Here is a 19393-nt window from a genome sequence, read left to right on the forward strand (position 1 = left end):
TACTCACAAGTATCTCAAACCTAAAATCTTCCAAAGTTAGTCCATTATCTTCCTGTGCCCCAACTTTCTTACCAGTATCGGTACCTGTCCCCCAGCCATCCCAGGGCCAGGGGACGCCTTCCCCTTCCGTCCTGCGCATAGCGAGTCAGGCCCAGTTCCAGTGACTTTGCTCTTTCTCACGTCTGTGTCTCCTCTCAGTTCTCACCACCACACTGGGTTTCCAAGCCCTCACCGTCTCTCCCCTAAGCTGTGCAGTGGCCTCCTACTTGACCCCCAAGCCTTCAGTGCCTCCCACTTAAATTCTTCCCCCTCACTAGTGTAGATGACCTACCTATCAGAAAGTGATCATATTTCACTGCTCAGAACCCTTCTCTGACCCTGTATGGCCAATGAAATAGAGTCTGCACTTCTTAATAAGGTGCACGGGGCTCTTTGGCACCTTGTGCTTGTGCCTTCTCTAGGGTAAAAATAGCAAACTAAGAATATAGGCATTCTTCAGTGAGATCACTTAAAGTTCCAGAAGCCAGGAGTAACTGGCCTGGAATGCTTGAGTATTCCCCAGACAAAGGAAGGTCTCTCGGCACACCCTTGTCTTGATTGTGTTTAGTGAATCATGTCATGGTGAGACTCACGTAGCCTGCTTAAAGGCCCAGCTTATTTTTTTACCTGTACCTATGTGCTCTTTCTCCTCCTCCATCCCCGTATATGCAAGTAATTTGCGGACTGGACAGTTCACGTAGCACGCCAGCCCAGCCATCGCAGCACAGTAAGACAGGAAAGATTCGATCTTAAAGCTAAGATTGCATTTCAAAGCCCAGGAAGTGAAGAAGTAAGAGTTTTAATGTCCTGCTGATCGATTTCAACCCCAGGCAAGTTCGCTATGGATTCAATGTGATCAAAGCAATGACAGTAAACCGCTCTCGGGGTGGAAGGGCTATACCCAACTTTATTTCCACCGTGGCAGGTCAATCCCTAACATGCCATCCAATGAGAGCGAGTCTGCATGCAGCAAGCCGGTCTCTGCCCCTGGGCCTCTCTGCCTGCACAGCCGTCCTGCAGACATCCTCTAGGCCTCTGACCTCAGCGCTGCCACCACTCCAGCATCTGCTCTGCTCTCCTGCAGCCTCGCAGCCGTGTCACCGTGTCACCCAGAGCACTGGGTGGGAGCACTTTTATATAGAGTCAGCAGCAACCGATTGCCCACATGAGTAGTGAGCTAGCCGACTAGGCCCAGGTGAGAATCTTGGCCCCAGGAATTTTCATTTTATCCACACTTAGCATACTCTTCAGCGAACATACAGTAACTCAGCCCACCTTGGAGGCAGGGAAGGCAGTCTTAATTGATATGCTCCCCAACCAGGAAGCTGCTATTGTGGAGGGAATCCGAGCAGTGCATTTCTTGTGTTAAGCTAATTTTGCAGAATTACCCGGAGGACTGATAAGAAACTTCATGTCTCATCTTGAGACCACTTAAGAAGTCCACACCCCTAGCCCTCTGTCATATTCCTGAAAAATCCTTAAAACGGGGAACCCTCACCCTTTCAGTGTGCCTCTCTCTGAGGTAGCCCACAGTCCCCTCTCTCTGAGGGCACACTTTTTCTCTTTAAATAAAACCTTTACTCTCCTTCACTACTGTGTCTCTGCCCCTCAGTTCTTTGCTGCGGCGGGGCAAGGGGACAAGAACCCAGGAGAACACACAAGCCCTCCTAACAGGAGTCCCAGCCCAGGGTAGGGGTGGGGGAAGGGGAATGCTGGGAGGGTGGGGGGAGAGGTGTGCCAGCATGGGAGCAGAGAGCTTGGGGAGTGTGGAAGGGAAGCCTGGAGGAGGAACTCGGAGGGAATGGCAGCTGGGGAGGGAAGCCTCGGGGCCTGAGTGCTGGCGAGGCAGGGACCGTGGGTGCAGACAGAGCCGGGTGAGGGCCTCCGGAATAAAACCCCTACTGAAACTCTGTATCAGACAATTAAGCAAAGTCAGTCACATTCATTCTCTGAAGTAATATAAGCGTTGTTGTGTGAGATTAAATAAAACTAAGAAGCCAGGAGTGACTTGGCCTGAAATGTTTGAATATCCCCCACATACGAAAAGACCGCAGCATCGCCCATTTCTTCACTGTGTCCATTGAATGAGGCTGTTGTAAAATGTACCGTAGCTGCTGAAAGGCCCGGCTCATTTTCTTTAACTACCCAGATGCTGCTTTTCTTCCTCTAGCCCTAACCAAATGATGTGCAATGTAGGCAAGTAGGAAAGTTAAGTGTCTCTTCAAAGATAAGCATTTGGGGACCATTCAGCAGGTCTGCATCCCTGGCCCTTTGTCTCTCACCTGCCTCTACATCCCCTAGACAGTGCATCACCCCGGGGCTCTCTTGTCCCCTCCGGGCAGGGACAAGCCAGGAGCTCTGTCCTCTGCGTTATCTGTAAATAGAAGCCTCGCCCATGCTCTCCTTCCTTGAGTGTTTGCAAAGTTCATTCTCTGAGCCTGCGAACAAGAACACCAGCATCAGCTTCTCTGAACAGCCCAAAGACGGGGAGCCCCCAGAGCCCGTGCCTGGGTGCAGAGGAGCGCACCAGGGACCAGAGGGCCCAGCCACCTCCCCAGCACACGCCGGGTGGAGAAGGTGGGCTGCAGCCCACAGTCAGGGTGGCCACGCCGCCGTGTGATCCTGGTGTCCCTGCACCAGCGGTCTAGGCTGTAACGCACAGACCCTGGGCAGGACGGACCGCTGGCCCAGTGACCAACCAGCAGGCCCAGGGCTGCTGCTTTGTTTCTGGGCCCAGAGCTCTTCTGTGTCAGGTTGAGGCTGGTGGTCCGTGCAGGATGACAGGTCTGACCTGGGCGCCTGCCTTGCTAGGGGCCCGTCTCCCGTCCTCCTGCCCAAACCTCCCTCCCTATGTGGCTGGGGAGCCTGAGGTCATCCCTGGGACCACCGTGCAGGCAGATGGCTCTGAGGGTGCTGTGGGCAGGACCAGGGAAAGGAGGTTGGCCTGGGTGTCCCGATTTTACCTCCTGTCACCTGTTCACCTGAGGTTGTCAGTAGGACCCACGCCCGCTTCCCCAGTGCCCAATCTGTGGCTCCACCTGCAGCATAAGGCCTGGAGACTGTCTCCAGCCTGGAGTCCCCCAAAGGGGGGTTTGTGCGGATCCTGGAACTCCCCTCCAGGGGAGGCCTCCCCTCCTGGGAGGGTGAACACATCCTGAGAGCCCTGGGGGAGCGTGTGGGGAGAATCAGAGCCATGTGCCTCTGCTCAGCCTCCCCAGCCATTTGTCACAGATTTCAGGCCACTCAGCCAGGACCCAGGAGCAGGACACCAGGGGCCTCACATCAGCCTGCTCTGGGGATGGGCGGCTGAGGGGCACCATGGGGTAGGACTGGGGACTGGGGAGTTTTGGGGGGTGCTGTGAGTTGTGAAGCGTGGAGAAATTGGGCTCAGAGAAAGCCCCCCCAATGGAAGGCACGCACCTCCTGAAGGTGCATTCAGAGTCCAAGTTCAATGTTTTTGGCAACAGAATTTCTGGAACGTGTGGGGCAGCTGTGTCTCATCAATGGGACACAGCTAGACTGGTGGCCTGCAGCCCTGGGATCTACTTGGGTTACATGGGCATTGGTGTCCCAGACGTGAGGAGACACCCCGGGGCTTCTAATCAATAGATTTTCATGTCTGATCATAATCTATAGGTGACAGGCAGTAAGGCCCAGGTTCTTTTTGGGCAGCCCTCCCCAGTGCTGCCAAGGTGTGCCCGCCTGGGGCTTAGAGCGCTCCGCTCTTCCTGAGCACCTTATGGGGGAGGACAGAGGATGAAGGGCAACCTGGCGGAGGTCAGGGCGCCCCTGCGTCAGAGAGTTTGAGGGCCGGGGTGGGTCGGGGGGCACACGATGTCTGCCTGTGGGGCAGAGCTTTGAGAAGAAAGAGCAGTGTGGGGGCAGTCCTCTCACTGACTGCATCCCACCTGCACAGGGGTGACCCCCAGGAACAACATCCACATCACACTGCCCTCAGGGAGGCTATTTCTTTTTTTTTTTATTATTATTAAGGTATTATTGATATACACTCTTATGAAGGTTTCACATGAAAATTCAGTGGTGGGCAACAGGCCTCCCCTGAAGGGAGGGGCCGGGGCTGTGTCCATACACTGGGCACCCAGAGGATCTGCCCACTGCAGCAGAGGATGGGACAGGCTCCTGATGTCCCTGCCCCTGGAGCAGCAGCTGCGGGCATGGATGGTGCTGGCAGCTTCGGCCACATGGCTTCTCTGTGGGTTCTGATGACGGGCTGTGCCCAGAGCCCCGTGCCTGGGCCCAGAGCAGCCCTCCCCCGTGCTTCCCAGTTTTGTATCCTGCTACTTTGCTGAATTCAGGTATTAGTTCTCGTAGTGTTGGAGCGGATTCTTTAGGGTTTTTTATGTACTATATCATGTCATCTGCATTCAGGGACAGTTTGACTCCCTTACCAATCTGCATGCCTTTTATTTCTTTGCGCTTTCTGATTGCTGTGCCAAGGACCTGCAGTACTGTGTTGATGAAAAGTGGGGAGGGTGGGCATCCCTGTCTTGTTTCAGATCTCAGAGGAAAGGCTCTCAGCTTCTCGCTGTCAATATGATGTTGGCTGTGGGCTTGTCATCTATGGCCTTTATTATGTTGAGGTGCTTGCCCTCTGTGCACATTTTGTTGAGAGTTTTTATCATGAATAGGTGTTGAATTTTGTCAAATGCTTTCTTGGCATCCATGGAGATGATCATCTGGTTTTTGTCCTTCTTTCTGTTGATATGGATGATGATGGTGGGTTTTCTAATACTGTACCAATCCTTGCTTCCCCACAATAAATCCTACTTGATCATGATGGATGGTCTTTTGGATGCATTTTTGCAGTCGGTTTGCTAGTATTTCGTTGAGAATTTTTGCATCTATGTTCATCAGCTGGGCTCATAGAATGCGTTTGGAAGTATTCCTTCCTTTTCTACATTTTGGAAGACTTTGAGGAGAATAAATAGGTATTATTAGTTCTTCACTAAATGTTTGGTAAAATTCAGTGGTGAAGCCCTCTATTCCGGGGGTTTTGTCCTGAGGTACTTTTATTATTACAAATTCAGTTTTGTTGCCAGTAACTGGTCTGTTCAGATCTTCTGTTTCTCTCTGGGTCAGCCTTGGAAGGTTGTGCTTTTGGAGAACGTTGTCCATTTCTCCTAGGTTATCCAGTTTGTTAGCATATAATTTTTCATAGTATTCTCTAGTACTTCTTTGTATCTCTGTGGTGTCCGTAGTGATTTTTCCTTTGTCATTTTTGATTCTGTTTATGCATGTCGACTCTTATTTTCTTGATAAGTCTGGCTAGGGTTTTATCTAGTTTGCTTATGTTCTCGAAGAGCCAGCTCCTGCTTTCATTGATTCTTTCTATTGTTTTATTCTTCTCGATTTAATTTCTGTTGTAATCTTTATTATGTCCCTCCCTCTACTGACTTTGGGCCTCATTTGTTCTTCTTTTTCTAGTTTGGTTAACGGTGAGTTTCAGCTGTTCATATTGGACTGTTCTTTTTTCCTGAGGTAGGCCTGTATTGCCATGTACTTCCCTCTTACACCGCCTTGTCTGTGTCCCACAAGTTTTGTGTTGTTGAATTATTGTCATTTGTCTCCATATATTGCTTGATCTCTGTTTTTATTTGGTCATTGATCCGTTGGTTATTTAGAAGCATGTTGTTAAGTCTCCATGTGTGTGTAGGCTTTTTCATTTTCTTTACGTAATTTATTTCTAGTTTCATACCCTTGTTGTGTGAGAATCTGGGAGGTACAATTTCAATCTTTTTGAATTTCCTGAGGCTCTTTTTGTGGCCGAGTATATGATCTATTCTTGAAAATGTTCCATGTGCCGCACTTGAGAAGAATGTGTATCCTGTTGCTGTTGGGTGGAGAGTTCTGTAGACGTCCAGTAGGTCCATCTGTTGTAATGTGTTGTTCCATGGCTCTGTCTCCTTATATTCTGTCTGGGGGATCTGTTCCTTGGAGTGAGTGGACTGTTGAGGTCTCCTATAGTGAATGCATTGCATTCTAGTTCCCCTTTGAATTCTGTATTTGTTTCACATATGTAAGTGATACTGTGTTGGGTGCATAGATATTTATGATGCGTATATCCTCTTGTTGAATTGACCCCTTTATCATCACGCAATGTCCCTCTTTGTCTCTTGTGGCTTTCTTTGTTTTGAGATGTATTCAGTCTGATAAAAGTACTGCAACCCCTGCTTTCTTCTCCCTATAGGTTGCTTGAAATATCTTTTCCCATCCATTCACTTTTAGTCTTTGTATGTCTTTGGGTTTGAAGTGAGTCTCTTGTAGGCAGCATATAGTTGGGTCTTGTTTTTTTATCCATTCAGTGACTCTGTGTCTTTTGATTGGTGCATTGAGACCATTTTCATTTAGGGTGGTTATCGGTAGGTATGTCCTCATTGCCATTGCAAGCTTTTGATTCGTGGTTACCAAAGGTTCAAGGGTAACTTCCTTACTAAGAGCCTAACTTACCTCACTTATTGTGCTATGACAAACACAATATAAAGGTCTTTTTTTCCTCCCTTTTTTTCTTCTCCATTCTTTATATGTTATGTATCATATTCTGGACTCTCTGTCCATCCCTTTTTATTACCTCTGGTGACAGTTATTTAACCCTGAGAACACTTCCATCTGTAGCAGTCCCTCCAAAATACACTGTAGGGATGGTTTGTGGGAGCTAAATTCTCTCAGGTTTTTCTTATCCGGAAATTGTTTAATCCCTCCCTCAAATTTACATGATAATCTGGCTGGATAAAGTATTCTTGGTTCGAGGCCCTTCTGCTTCGTTGTAGTAAATGTACCATGCCACACCCTTCTGGCCTGTGAGGTTTGTGCTGAGAAGTCTGATGACAGCGTGATGGGGTTTCCTTTGTATGTGATCTAATTTCTCTCTCTGGCTGCTTTTAATAGTCTGTCGTTATCCTTGATCTTTTCCATTTTAATTATTATATGTCTTGGTGTTATCCTCCTTGGGTCCCTTGTGTTGGGAGATCTGTGCACCTCCGTGGCCTCAGAGACTATGTCCTTCCTGAGATTGGGGAAGCTTTCAGCAATTACCTCCTGAAAGACACTTTCCACCCATTTTTCTCTCTTCTTCTTCTACTACCCCTGTAATATGAATATTGTTCCATTTGGATTGGTCACACATTTCTCTCAGTATTTTCTCATTACTGAAGATCCTTTTTTCTCTCTGTTGTTCAGCTTCTTTGTATTTCCCTTCCCTAATTTCTCTTTGATTTATCATCTCCTCCACCGTATCCAACCTGCTTTTAATACCCTCTATTGTGCTCTTGAGCGATTGGATCTCCTTCCTAAATTCGTTGCTGAGTTCTTGAATATTTTTCTGTACCTCCATGAACATGTTTATGATTTTTACTTTGAAATCTCTTTCAGGAAGATTTATTAATTCAGTCTCACTCCATCCTTTCTCTAGTGTTTAGAGTTTGCTTTGAACGAGGTTCTTTTGAGGTTTCATGTTTGTAAGTGCTGGGGGTCGCAGGGGAGTGGTGCTGGTGCCTTCGGGGAGGACAGAGCTGTTCCCTGTTTCCCAGCTGCTGTGCCTCTCTCCACGGCCAGAACCAGTGGCCGCACACACAGGTGTCAGCCTCTGTGCTTTGTGTTTGTACCTGGAGTAGGCGGGACGTCCGTCTGGTTGGCGTGATGCCAGGGCAGGGACAGGCGGTTTGCGAGCCAGGTACAGTCTAGCCAGGAGGAAGACACAGCAGGCTGCATATCAGCGTGGGGGTCCTCGGAGCTGCGTGGCCAGCCAGAGGGATGTAGCGCCTGAAGATCGTTTTAAGTTCCCAACCTGCTGGGCAGAGTGCACCCACCCAATTCTGTCTACCTGTCCTTTCTCCTGAGCAGTAAGCTCTGTGCAATCCTTGCCCCTTCAGCAGCCCTCTTGGTTTTAGGAAGTTTTTGAGACTGCCCGCCCAGAGCAGCCGGATATGAATCCCTGTTCTCCACAAGCAGCGGGAATCTCCATCTCTCCAGGTATTCCAGCCCCGCTAATCACCAGAGCACCATGCAATGTAGGTTTGTGTTCCGAACAGATCTCCAGAGCTGGGTGTTCAGCAGTGCCAGGCGTCCATCCCGTCCCTGGTGTGTGTCTCTTACTCCTGCCGATGCGCTGGGGTTGGGGAAGGGCTCGAGTCCCGCCGGGTCACAGCTCTGGAACCTTACCCTGTTCCGCGAGGTCTGCTCTTTTCTCTAGGTGTGTGCAGTCTGCGTAGCCTTCTTTCCTGTTATTCTTTCAGGCTGTGTTGTATGAATTATATTTTCATATTATATGTGGTTTTGGGAGGAGGTCTCTGTCTCACCTCTCACCCCGCCGTCTTTTATCCCCAGGGAGGCTGTTTCTTAGGGATGAGGGGTGGACGTTGCTCAGGGCCACCCCTGGGAACCTGTGACCGCTGTCCACCCCTGCATCCTCAGATGGCTCCTCTGGGCACCCAGGAGGTCGTGGTTCCGCGCAGCACTGCGCTGTGTCTGTGTCCATCCCAGGAATGTCCAGGCCTGGTGAGGACGGCTCCAACTTTTCCTGGAACCGTGTGGCTAGAACTCGGTGGCTGATGGCACCCAGGCAGCAGGTGGTATTGACAATACGGGAGGCCACGTGCACAATTGGTAACACCCTCCGCGTGGTGGGGCAGCTCGCCTCTGTCCAACGGGCCATGATCAGAGGGGACGACCCAGCACGAAGGAGGCCAGATTGGCTGCAGCTACGTACAGGTCCTTGAGGGTGCTGCGGCAGCCTGGGGAGCTGCCCGGGTCTGCCGACTGATGGAGGAGGTGCCAGAGGACCTGCCGCAGCAGAGGCTGAGGATGAGGAGGGGGAGGAAGAGGACGGCAGCTGCAGGGCCACACAGGTGAACAGAAGAGGCAGGTTATCCCGGGTTCCCCCCGTTATCCTGCTTCCATCCCGTCCCCACTGCCCTCTGGGCTTCTGGCCCTGTACGAAGGGTCCTGTCAATCACCAGCCTCCGGGGTGTCCGTGTCTCGGGAAGCGTCCTGGGCGTTCCCTACTCACAGAGGAGGAGGCTGAGTCCCAGAGGGGGAGGGGAACCACCCTTCAGTCTGACAGGACTGGTCTGTCGTGCAGCTGGGATCACAGGCCCACCTGTCTTTAGGACGCCCCCACACCCCATGTGGCCAGAAGCTTCCCTGAGGCTGTGGAGCAGCCCACCCCCTGCCGATCACCCCTGCACGGAAACTCACCTGGCCCTGGTCAGGAAGGTTAAATCTTGTCGGACTTGAAGAACTGCAACAGCCACTTTCTGCCGGCCCTCTGGCCCTCTGGCTCCAGCTCGCAGGACAGGTTGTAGCTGCGGAACAGAAGGACACCTGTGAGCCCCTGGAGGCACACGTCAGGGTACCTTCTCCCAGAGCCTGCGGGCAGCTGCAGCCCACGCCTGACTCCTGCCGGCCTCACCTCTGCTGCTCATCCAGGGGCTCCACGGACCGGAAAAAGGACAGGAAGCGCTTCTCGGGATCCAGGTCATACAGCGTGGCCACACCCTTGTATGCCATGATCTCATCTAGGATGTCAGTGACCTGTGGCAGAGGAAGTACAGGATGTAGACAAGGAGGGGGGTGAGGAGTGGTCACTGGGATGGTCCTGGATCTTTGCTCACTGGAATCTGCCTTTACTCCAATGCCAACCAACCCTGCCTGTTCCTTGTATTGGGTCTCCAGCTCCTCCTCCAGGAAGGTGTCCTTGATGCCACCCCCACCCCCCACCTGACAAAGCCTTTAGTGTCCTCAGCTCTGCATGTCTCAACTGTGTGAAGATACGTTAAACCCAGGGGATGTGCCAGACAGGGTCCTGCCCATGGGTTCTTGACTCCATCCCTCTCCAAGAAGCCCAGCTCCTGGGGTAGAGTTGGGGGCACTAAGGAGGTTGGTGAGGCTGGTGCTGTGACGTCCAGGCTCAGTGGGCGCTGTCTCCTCTCTAATGCTGACTATCCTGACCCCCTGTGCCCTGCTGGTTCACTCACGTTTTCCCTATGTTTCAGGAGTTTGTCTGCGAGCAGGTCATCCAGAAACACTCCGAGGAACGGGACCATGCCCTGTGCCACCGGGGTGGGGAGTTGATGAGTCCCCACCTGCACCAGGGAATCCCACAGGGCCTCCCCTGAACCCCATACCCGCAGCCCCCATCTCCTGTGGACCACCCTGTGCTGCCTCCCTCCCCTCCCTTCACCCTGCTGTACCCTCCCGGGCACTCCCAGGGCTGGCTTTTGGCCAATCCCAGGACCTGTGGTCCCTCCACCTGTCCTCCACCTTCCCCCTGTACCCAGCTGCTCTCGCCCTCCTGGTCACACCAGAGCTGGCAGTTCAGAGCTGGTGGGACCAGGAGCAGGTGCAGGGTCACCCCCACCGCCCGTGACACGCGCCACGCCACTCTCACCTGCTTCTTCATATCCTGGGATCCCTTGGGGGCCCACAGCTGTTGCATCATGGTGGCTGTCGCCTCCTGCAAGGCCCCGGACACTCAGGTGCTCGTGCTCCCCTCCCACATGCCTCCCACAAGCAGACCGTGGTGGGTGGATGCTTTGCCTGAGCCCCCTGGCAGCTATGCTGTCCCCACCTCCAGCAGGCTCTCAGTGTAGGCCAATCGCAGCTCCAGAACTTACCCATAATCACAGGTGTCCTCAGAAGGCGTCTGGATGCCCCAAGGGGCTTCCTCACCTGCCGAGTGTCAGGAGAGTTCCCTGCCTCCCAGGGTGCCCTTAGGTCTCAGTGTCTCCTGGCTATCAGCATGACTCCCCTCACACAAGCAGGTGGGGTGCACAAAGCTGAAGCCCGTCTTGTGCTCCCTGGACCCTGCCCACCTGGCAGGTCCGCACCCCAGGATAACGGTCTCAGAGGATCCAGGGAGAGGCCGACCTTGCTCAGTCACGGGCCCCACCCCTGCTGCCGACCCCGCGCCAGCCCCAGCCCTGACCAGGGGCCTGTCCTCTGGGTCCTCACTGGATGCCAGGACCCCAGTCAAGTGGGGCCAGGGAGGGAGAAAGACGAGGGCCTTAGGGGCCTGGGGGACCCTACTTCCCCCATCAGCTCCCCCTCCCACCGCGCACACCTCAAGTCTGCCCCAAGGCTGGGCCACAGCACGGCAGAGGACTTGCCCCATGGACCCGTCCCTTCCAGACCCCCAGCCCCCACTTACCTTGAGGTGCTGCTTCCTGTTAACCCCCTTGTCCGTGTTTTTAAGTTTTTTGTAGATCCAGGAGCTCTTCCTACGGGGAGGGGACAGGAGCAGGGAGAAACATGGCCAGAAGGAGAGTTTGGGGGCAGACCCCTTTTCCTGGGGCATCCACGAGACCCACTAGCCTGCAGGAGGCTTTCCAGCACGGCCCTGAGCCCTGGGGACTCCGTGGCCTGGGGAGGGGGCTGCTGTTTCCACCCGGGGCCTCCATTCCCAGTTCTCCCAGGGGCGAATCTGCTTTGGGCCAGGTCGCTGTCCTTGGGGCAGAGACCTCCTGCTGCAGAACGCATGCTCGAGGTCTCCAGTTGGCTTCACCCCACACCTGACATTGCGGGGAACTGATTCCTCCAGGGGTATCGCTGACCTAACCCACAGGGGGCCCCAAGTGCCCGCCATCCCTGTCCCTAGGCTCTGCCGCCTCCCAGGAGGTCCCAGCCGACTGAGGGGACACTCCCAGACCTAGGGGTATCCCTGTCCCCTCAGGTACCCTGGTCCCTGGTACAGGACTACCCACCAGGACACATGTCTCCAGGTGCTCTCCAGACGACGAATAGCAGGGCACTGCAGGGCCAAGAGAATGGCATGTAGGGCAGCAAAGTTCCTGAGGGCCAGACACTCCTGGGAGGGAAGACAGAGCTGAGCGCATGGCCTGCTTCTCTGCTTCTGTCCCCCCATGAATTCCTGTCCTTAAGGAGACAGACACCCAGGGAGCGCAGCACACCTGGTACCTGCTGAGCAGCCCTCCTGGGTGGAGGACTGTAGCTCAACCCAAGGAAGGGGCCAGGGATGACTGTCCCTGCCCCCCGCCCCCTGGGGCCTGTGGGTCCAGGTCCACATTCCCCAGGCAGGAGGGGCCCAGATACTGTGTAGGCAGCCCCAGGCACCCATCCTGACAGCAGACCAAGGAGGGGAGCCGGTCCCAAGATGCCAGGATGGACCCCAGGGGCTGTCCCATGACTCACCTTGGCCACCCAGATCCAGAACTCCACCACTCGGGCCCTGTCCCGGTCCGTCATGCTCGGGGCCCCAAGGCAGGAGGAGGTGACCACGTTAGCTGTGGCACCAGATTGCCTGATCTGATGGATGGTGGGGGCTAGGTGCTCAATGGTTCTTGTCGGTGCCTGGTGCCAAAGGTTGGCCTTCCATTCAGAATATGTCAGCTTGGTGAACAGCTCCTAGGGATGACAAGTGTGTGTCATCCAGGTGTGCCCCTCGTGCCCCCATGCCCAGGCAGGGTGACCGTTCAGAGCTGGAGCCCAGGCAGCTGGGGGTGTGCTGTGAGCCTTGTGGCCATCCGGGCTTTGCAGCCCGTCCACTGAGTCGCCCAGGACCGGATGCACATGGCCCCACAGTGGTGGGGAACGGAGGGGCTCTGCTCGCAGGCACCCTCGCTCACCTCCTCCCTGCAGCACAAGGCAGCTCACCCTGCCATCCTGGGGGATCTACCTCCCATTCTGCCACCCCGTGGATCCCGGTACCCACTCAGGTGTAGTTTCCCCAAAACGATTGCACCCAGGGCCTTTGGTGGTGTCTGTGTCTCCCACGCCGTCAGGTCCATGGCAGGGGCCTCTGAAGTGCCGAGGCTGTGGAGGACTGCCAGGCCAATGGCCGGAGGACCTCAGGCCCTGGCAGCACCTCCCTGAACACCCCTCCCCTGCCCTGCCCCTCCCAGCCCAGCCAGGCCCTGCCCACCTTCCCTCCACTCCTCGTTGGTCGGCAAGGACCCCTACGGGCCAGCCCTACCGTCCCCCTGTGCTCAGTGCAGTCTTGGGCGTGGGGAGGGTCTCTCAGGGCACAGGGTGAGTCGTGCGGAAGCTGGGACGTGGGCCCAGATCACAGGAGTCCACGTCAGGGGAGGGCAGGTCTCGGGCAGCCCGTGACACAGGGAAGGCCCAGCCCCGACCCCGAGAGCCCGCTCTGCTCACCGCACACATCAGGGTCAGCTGCTCAGCCACCAGGCGGGGGGTGAACTGCAGGATGGTGGGCGGCTCCTCCCTCACGGCACAGGGGGTGCTCGCGGCACAGGGGCTGGTGGGCTCCGGGTCTGCCTCTGGCTCTATCAGGCCTGGTGCCATTCCTGCAGGTGCCCTGAGCCCCGGGCCTGAGGGCTCAAGGGGCTCCAGCTCGGGGCCTGAGACCACTCCTGGGATGTCCCCGGTGCTCACAGCTAGCACCGGGACTGAGGACACTGCTGGGACGTCCTCCATCTCTGCAGGGACCGAAGCAGGTGACGCCGGGTGTAGCTCCAGCACAGGGGTCTCAGGGAGCTCCTTAAGTGGCTGTAGATACAGCTGGCACGACAGGTACCGGCAGCGCCATCTCTGTTTATTCTGACGTAGTGCTGGAGCAGGACACAGAGAAAGGGTCACTCCGGGCCTGATTCCCCACGCCCCACAATGACAGAAAAGCCCTCATGGCTTTGAAGGGAAGCCCACGTTAGAAGGTCCCCTGGCTGCAGCCCCTCACCTTCCAGCTCTGCCACTGTGGGCCCCAGGTGCTCCTCCTGGACCAAATGGTGGAGAACTTGGCCCTCCAGGGTGGATGAAGGCTGGCTGTCATGGTGGACCGCGGGCGCACTCTCGGGCTCCCAGGGAAGGCGCCTAGCCAGTCCTGTCCTCGGGCTGCGATAAGGCAGGTGGGTGGCAGAGTGAGAAGGCTGGTGTTTCCAGCCGCTCTGCCCTCCCCTGCCTGCCCAGGCACCTGCCACCCCCCTTCCTGACCCTGCGTGTCTGTCCTGGGTCCCCATCCTCTCCCGTCCTCCCGAGTAGGAAGTCCCCAGTCGTCAGCCGGCCCGTGGGAATCCAAAGATGGGTGACCTGCTGGGCTCTGCTGGGCGCCCCCTGCCCCAAGCCCCAAACGCCTCCTCCCCCCATTCTGTGCACACGGGCGGTGCCCCCTCTGGGCGTGGTGAAAACTCACATTCTCAGTTCATTCTCTGGGCCCTCGTCATGCCCCCCATCACATGAGGAATCCGTGAGGGCATCGCCCATGGCGCTCCCCGGCCATGACCTGCGGATTACACCTCAAGTGACTTCCCGACTCCCCCCGGAACAGGGTCCCAGTATTGTGTCTGCTTCCTTCACACAGTTATGCTAAGTGTGCCCAAAGGGCCTGCACCAAATGGGTGCTGCACACCTATTGTTGCTGAAGGAAGTCCCCGCAGAACCTGTCCAGGTACCCCTCTGCTGTCCCCAGAGGCCCCTCATGTGAACTCAGTGAGGACAAGACCGGGCCCAGACAGAGGGAATCGCGAGCCTCTGCTCCCAAGGCTGCTTTCCTTGTGCTTTTCCAAATCGAGGCCACTGACGGGTGACGCCGAAAGCTTTTCGTCAGGTACAGAGAAGTAATAGCCCCGAAGTGGCCCAGCTTGGCCGGCAGTCCTTTCTGCAGCACCTAGTGCCTGGGGAGCCCCTCTAACGCTCCTCCCATGTTCCCCATGGGCACCCTAACAGGCTGATCACCAGCCACTCTACCTGTCAGAGGAACACACCATGGCTCAGACACATGTGGGCACGCTCAAGACACAGAACGGACTGTGGGCAGAGGCCAGACTGTGCTGAGGAGGGGGTTGGGTACTCACCAGGGGAGCCGCTGGCCTGTGGTAGGGTGGTCAGCATGGTCGGGAAGGAGTGTAGCCTCGGGAGCACTCTGGCTGGTGTTTGGAGCTGGTCCCACTCGTGCCGAGCGCTTTCTCCACTTCCTTCTCACGCGTGTCCAGGGATCCCTGACTTTGGGGACCTTAGTCCCATGAATAGTTGACTCATATTCAGGCTGAGGGGGGCAGCAGGGATATAGTCAGTGGGAAACCCAGGCACCACCAGGATGAGGGAGGTTCGCAGCTCACCCGAGAGCCTCCAGCCCCCTGCGGTGCGAGCAATGAGAAGCACGGGGTGCCCCCAGGGACGAGGTTCCAGGCCCTCTGGAGTGGGCCTGTCGGCCACTCTCATGGGGCAGCCCTGGGAGGGCCCTGGCAGGTTGCCAGGTTTGGAACAGGGTCCTGGGTGTAGACAGCCTGCCCCGGGTCCAGGGAGATGGAGTAGGTGAATTCATCCACCAGCTCCACGTCGCACCCCAGAGTGGAGCTCTGCAAAGCTGGCCCCTCATAGCTGCGGAGGAGGCACCTGGGGCTGCGCGGACCTCCCCGCAGGCGCCAGTGTGGGCCCCAAACCATGCCCCCGAGATCAGGCACACGGGGCCATCTGCCTAGACATCCAGTCCCTGAGGGAAGGAGAGGACACCCCCGGGCTCAGGATTAACATGTGCGTGGAAGTACCTGGTCCCAACACTCACCTCCATGTCATGAATGCTGAGACCAGAGCTGTGATATTGACTGCCCTGCTAGGGGTCCACCAACTCAGAACATGCTGCCACCCAGGAACGGCCCCTCTCATCCCCAACCTTCAGTCCCACCCATGCCCCACGCCCAACACACACACATACACAGGAAGAGCCATTGGAAGCTCAGCCCGGGATGGGTCACGCTGTGGCCTGGCCCTGGAGGGGCCCGCTCTGGGCCACCCTATGTTACCTCGGGGCTCCTCGGGAGACACGGACAGAGGCGGTGGAGGAGGTCACTGAGCCAGCGCCCACAGCGAGCAGCAGGACTCTCCGTCTCGGCTTCCCTGACTCCCACGCCTTCAGAAGGCTCCGCACAACAAGACCGCATGTTGCTCTGTCGAGCGCCTCCGGTCAAGTGAGCAGGACTGGGGTCTGCGGCCAGGATCTGGGTTCCGTCCGGGTCACAATTCAGGTTCTACTGGGCGTGTCTTCAGTGACATCACTTCTTCAAGGGTCCTTTTCCGGGGCCCCTCCTTGCATTCAGACACGCCCACATGCCCCTCTGGGCTGCTGACTGCCCACCCTCCTGGCCCTTGCCCAGCACGACTGCACAGATCTCCACAAGAGCCCTCCCCTCACTCTTTGGCAGTGTCACCAGGGTCCCAGCTCTGAGGAGTCCAGCTGAGTTCAGGCCTCTTTTTCTCCCCAGTTCCCTGTCCCGCTGAGGCCACAGTATCTCCCAGGAGGTGCCCAACGTCCCAACCTGCACAGGCAGGGTCACGCCAGACATTCCTCCCTAGGGACATCCCCAGGGATATATGGATGACCGTCCAGCTCCTGGGGGCTGGTGTCACGTGTGTCTAATGCACAGACTCGGAGATGGCAGAATGCCAACCAGGCTTGGCACGGGGCGTGGAACACCACGCAAGTCAGGCTTGGGTTCAGGCCTTGTGATCTTGGGCAGGTCAGTCCCCCGGTAGGCCGTTTTCAGGGGTGCACCTCTAAGGTGCAGCAATGAAAGGCGTTCCAGGTGTTGCCATCTACTGGCATCCACCTTCCAAAGGTCCAGGCTGCTCTCAGACTAGGTGCTTTTCAGACCAATCAGTAAATGGGTCAGAGTAGCACACTGGAAATGAGGTCTGTGCTGCCTCTGAAATGCAAGTTGGTCTACCAGGCTGCTGTGCCCTTTGTGTGTGGGGGGTGGAGGAGAGTCCAGGTACAGCACCTCATTCATCACCTTAGGAGAGGTAGGCATGCCCACACAATAGACTTGTAGAAACTTCTCGAAGATGAAAGGCCCCTGAATTTGTGTTGCGTTTATTTCCCACCTTCTGACCCGTGACTGCTCTATCAGGGTGCTTAGACAAGTTGTACTTCCTGATCCCTGGGTCCAGTGGGCGTAGTGCCATCAATGGGATGGGCCAGTGTGACGGCTTCTGGAAGGAAAAGGACAGGAAGGTTCCTTCGAACTAAGGGACAACCTAAGTCTGGAGATTGGACATACCTCTGAGATAGTTTTCTCTCCTTGCCGGCTCAAAGATAACTGCCCTGCTGGTCTTTACTCACAGGAGGAGAACAAAGAGCATTTTCCTGACCAATACTTACACACTGGGTGCTTGGGGACCAAGTGATGAAGCCCCATGTGCAGCAGTGACTGCAATCTGAGACACTCCGATCACGGTGACCATCATGCACTGTCATCTCCAAGATTCATCCTTTTTCTGAGTAGGCCAAGTGAGTGACTTCAATAAGGGTCTGTGGAAATCACCACCCGACATCTTCCAAGGCCTTGGTGGTCACTCCAGTCTGTAAGCTCTCCTGGAAGGCAGTACTGCTTTCAATGTATACTTTACAGGGAGTTCTAGAGGCTTGTGCTTGACCCGCCACACAGCAGGCACTCCTGGCCGGCACAGTCCCCTGTGGCTAGCAAGGAGGAAGCCGGGAGCTCTGCGTCCCTGACAGCTCGGCCCTGTGGCCTCTGACACTGAGGGAGCGGCCCTGCGGGCACTTGGTCGGGGTCGGGGGTGCTGCTCGTGATACCAAGACCCGGTCCTCGTCCCTGAGGTCAAATCACAAAACACAGTGACAACGTTTTGAGGAAAGGAAAGAATAGTTTATTGACTTGCTAGCAAATAAGGGAGTGGCAGGCTCCTGCCTTAGAGAACCGCCGTCCTCCTGACACGCAAGGGGTCAGGGCTTTTCAAGGGGAAATGGTAGGAGAGAGGCTGGGGTGCAGACACATGAAGTAGCTGCTTGCAAGGGTCCAAAGCAGACATTCCTGCGCCACTTCCCTAGCGTTTTGTTTTTCTTTTCTGCTCCTCCTCAGCCCCTGGGACAGAATGCTCTTTGAGTCCCTTTTTTAGTGGGCTTTACTGGCCTTAATTCCCTCTCATCCCGCTCATAGCTGACTTTCTGCCTAACACTCCAAAGACTGACCAGCCTCTCTGTGAACATCCCATAGACGTGCTAACAGGCCCTTCAGGTCTACAACGTGTGACACCCAGGCAAGAAGCCTGGCTATAATTTCCATTTTCTCCACACGATCCTGCTCCTTCCAACAAAAAGGTGGAGGTCCTGGTTCAGCCCTTGGTAAACAGCTACTTGACCGGTGGTGGCAGGAAGAATTTCTCCTCTCCCTGAGGTTCCCTTAGCTGGAGTAAGAAACAGATTGACAGGAAACAGATGAACAGGAGGAAAAGTAACAAAATTTAGTCAAGTACATCCAGGGAAGCCATAGACATCTGTTCCACAGACAGGGTGTGGGTAAAATTGCAGTATTTGCCGACTCTCTTGGGCTGGCTTTAGTGCGTGTCCGCATCCACAGGGGTTCCCAAGGGGTGGAGAGAGGTATTCCGTCTCCATGGGCGAGCGAGGGCTTCCCTGGACCGGAGAGCTTGGTGGGAGTATTGGCTCTCTTCCACTGCAGCAGGAGAGAGAGGGAGGGAGACGCAGGGCGACTGCTTGTAGGCAATAAACGGCTTTTGAACACTATTTCTCCCTTTGCCTGATTTGGCTTGCAAATGTGTTTTGCCCTGGGATCTCCCCTCCCTGGGGTTACGTGGGGAGAATGAGGTCTGTGTGTCATCCTGAACCAAGGAGAAGGGGTGAGGGTCTGCGACTTCAAGGGGAAAGGGAAGTAATTCACAGGAATATAAAACAGGACAGGTCTGATAAAATACTTGATGGGACACAGAAACAATGAGGGGGCAGAACGGGGAATTTTAAAAGACTAAAATGATACCGGGGTTCTTGTTCCCAGAGTCAAAGACTGAACTTGGCAAACACTGATCAAGGTAGGAAAGAAAGCCAGGGAGGCTTTTATTTAGAGAGAAAGTCGGAGAAAAGAGCTCCTGTGGCCAGTGGGGGTTGGCGGGGGGGACAAGAGAGTCCGCGGCCACCTGCCCCTCCTGCCCGCTGACCGCGGGTGCCCCCCCCCCCGCCCAGCGCCTTCCCCGCCCCACCGTGACCACCTGCGGCTGCCGGGCCTCGTCCCCCACCCCCACACGCGTCCGGGACTGGGGGTGGCGGTGGGCACACCCGCCTTCAGCCTGGCAACCCCGCCCAGAGGCAGGGCCAACCCGCGGGCAGGCCGGCGGGTTCCCCAGCCCGCAGGCAGGCAGGCCTTGGGCTCCCTCCGGGCTCCCTCCGCAGCGCGGTAGCCCCTAAGCCCTGCGCTCTGATCGCCTCCACTCGCGCCCACCCGCCGGCCAGCGCCGGCCTTAGACCCCCCGTCCCCGGGCCCGGGCTGCGCTCCCGGAGGCAGGGCTTTTCCCCTCCTGGCCACGGTAGGGAGGTAGGGCAGGCCCGGCCCCACAGGAGGGGACCACCGTCCCTGGGTCCCTGGGCGCGCCCGCCGCCCGAGGGTGGTGTCCG

General features: G+C 56.0%; 1 protein-coding gene across 2 annotated transcripts; it reads right to left on the minus strand.

The window, feature by feature from the left end:
* Positions 1 to 8733: 8733 nt before the first annotated feature.
* Positions 8734 to 18807, minus strand: LOC140845716 (ral-GDS-related protein-like). 2 transcript variants are annotated; one of them, XM_073220541.1, is made up of 3 exons: positions 13168 to 18807; positions 12205 to 12417; positions 8734 to 11860 (listed from the first exon to the last, which is right to left on the minus strand). In XM_073220541.1, exons 1-3 carry the CDS (start codon positions 13447 to 13449, stop codon positions 11702 to 11704), a joined length of 654 nt encoding a protein of 217 aa, XP_073076642.1. In that variant the 5' UTR covers positions 13450 to 18807; the 3' UTR covers positions 8734 to 11701. The 2 variants fall into 2 exon arrangements, with proteins under 2 accessions (XP_073076642.1, XP_073076641.1); XM_073220540.1 differs by having other exon boundaries at positions 8734 to 12417.
* Positions 18808 to 19393: the final 586 nt, after the last annotated feature.

The sequence above is a fragment of the Manis javanica genome, chromosome 13 (assembly GCF_040802235.1).
Source record: "Manis javanica isolate MJ-LG chromosome 13, MJ_LKY, whole genome shotgun sequence".
In the NCBI taxonomy this organism is placed as follows: domain Eukaryota; kingdom Metazoa; phylum Chordata; class Mammalia; order Pholidota; family Manidae; genus Manis; species Manis javanica.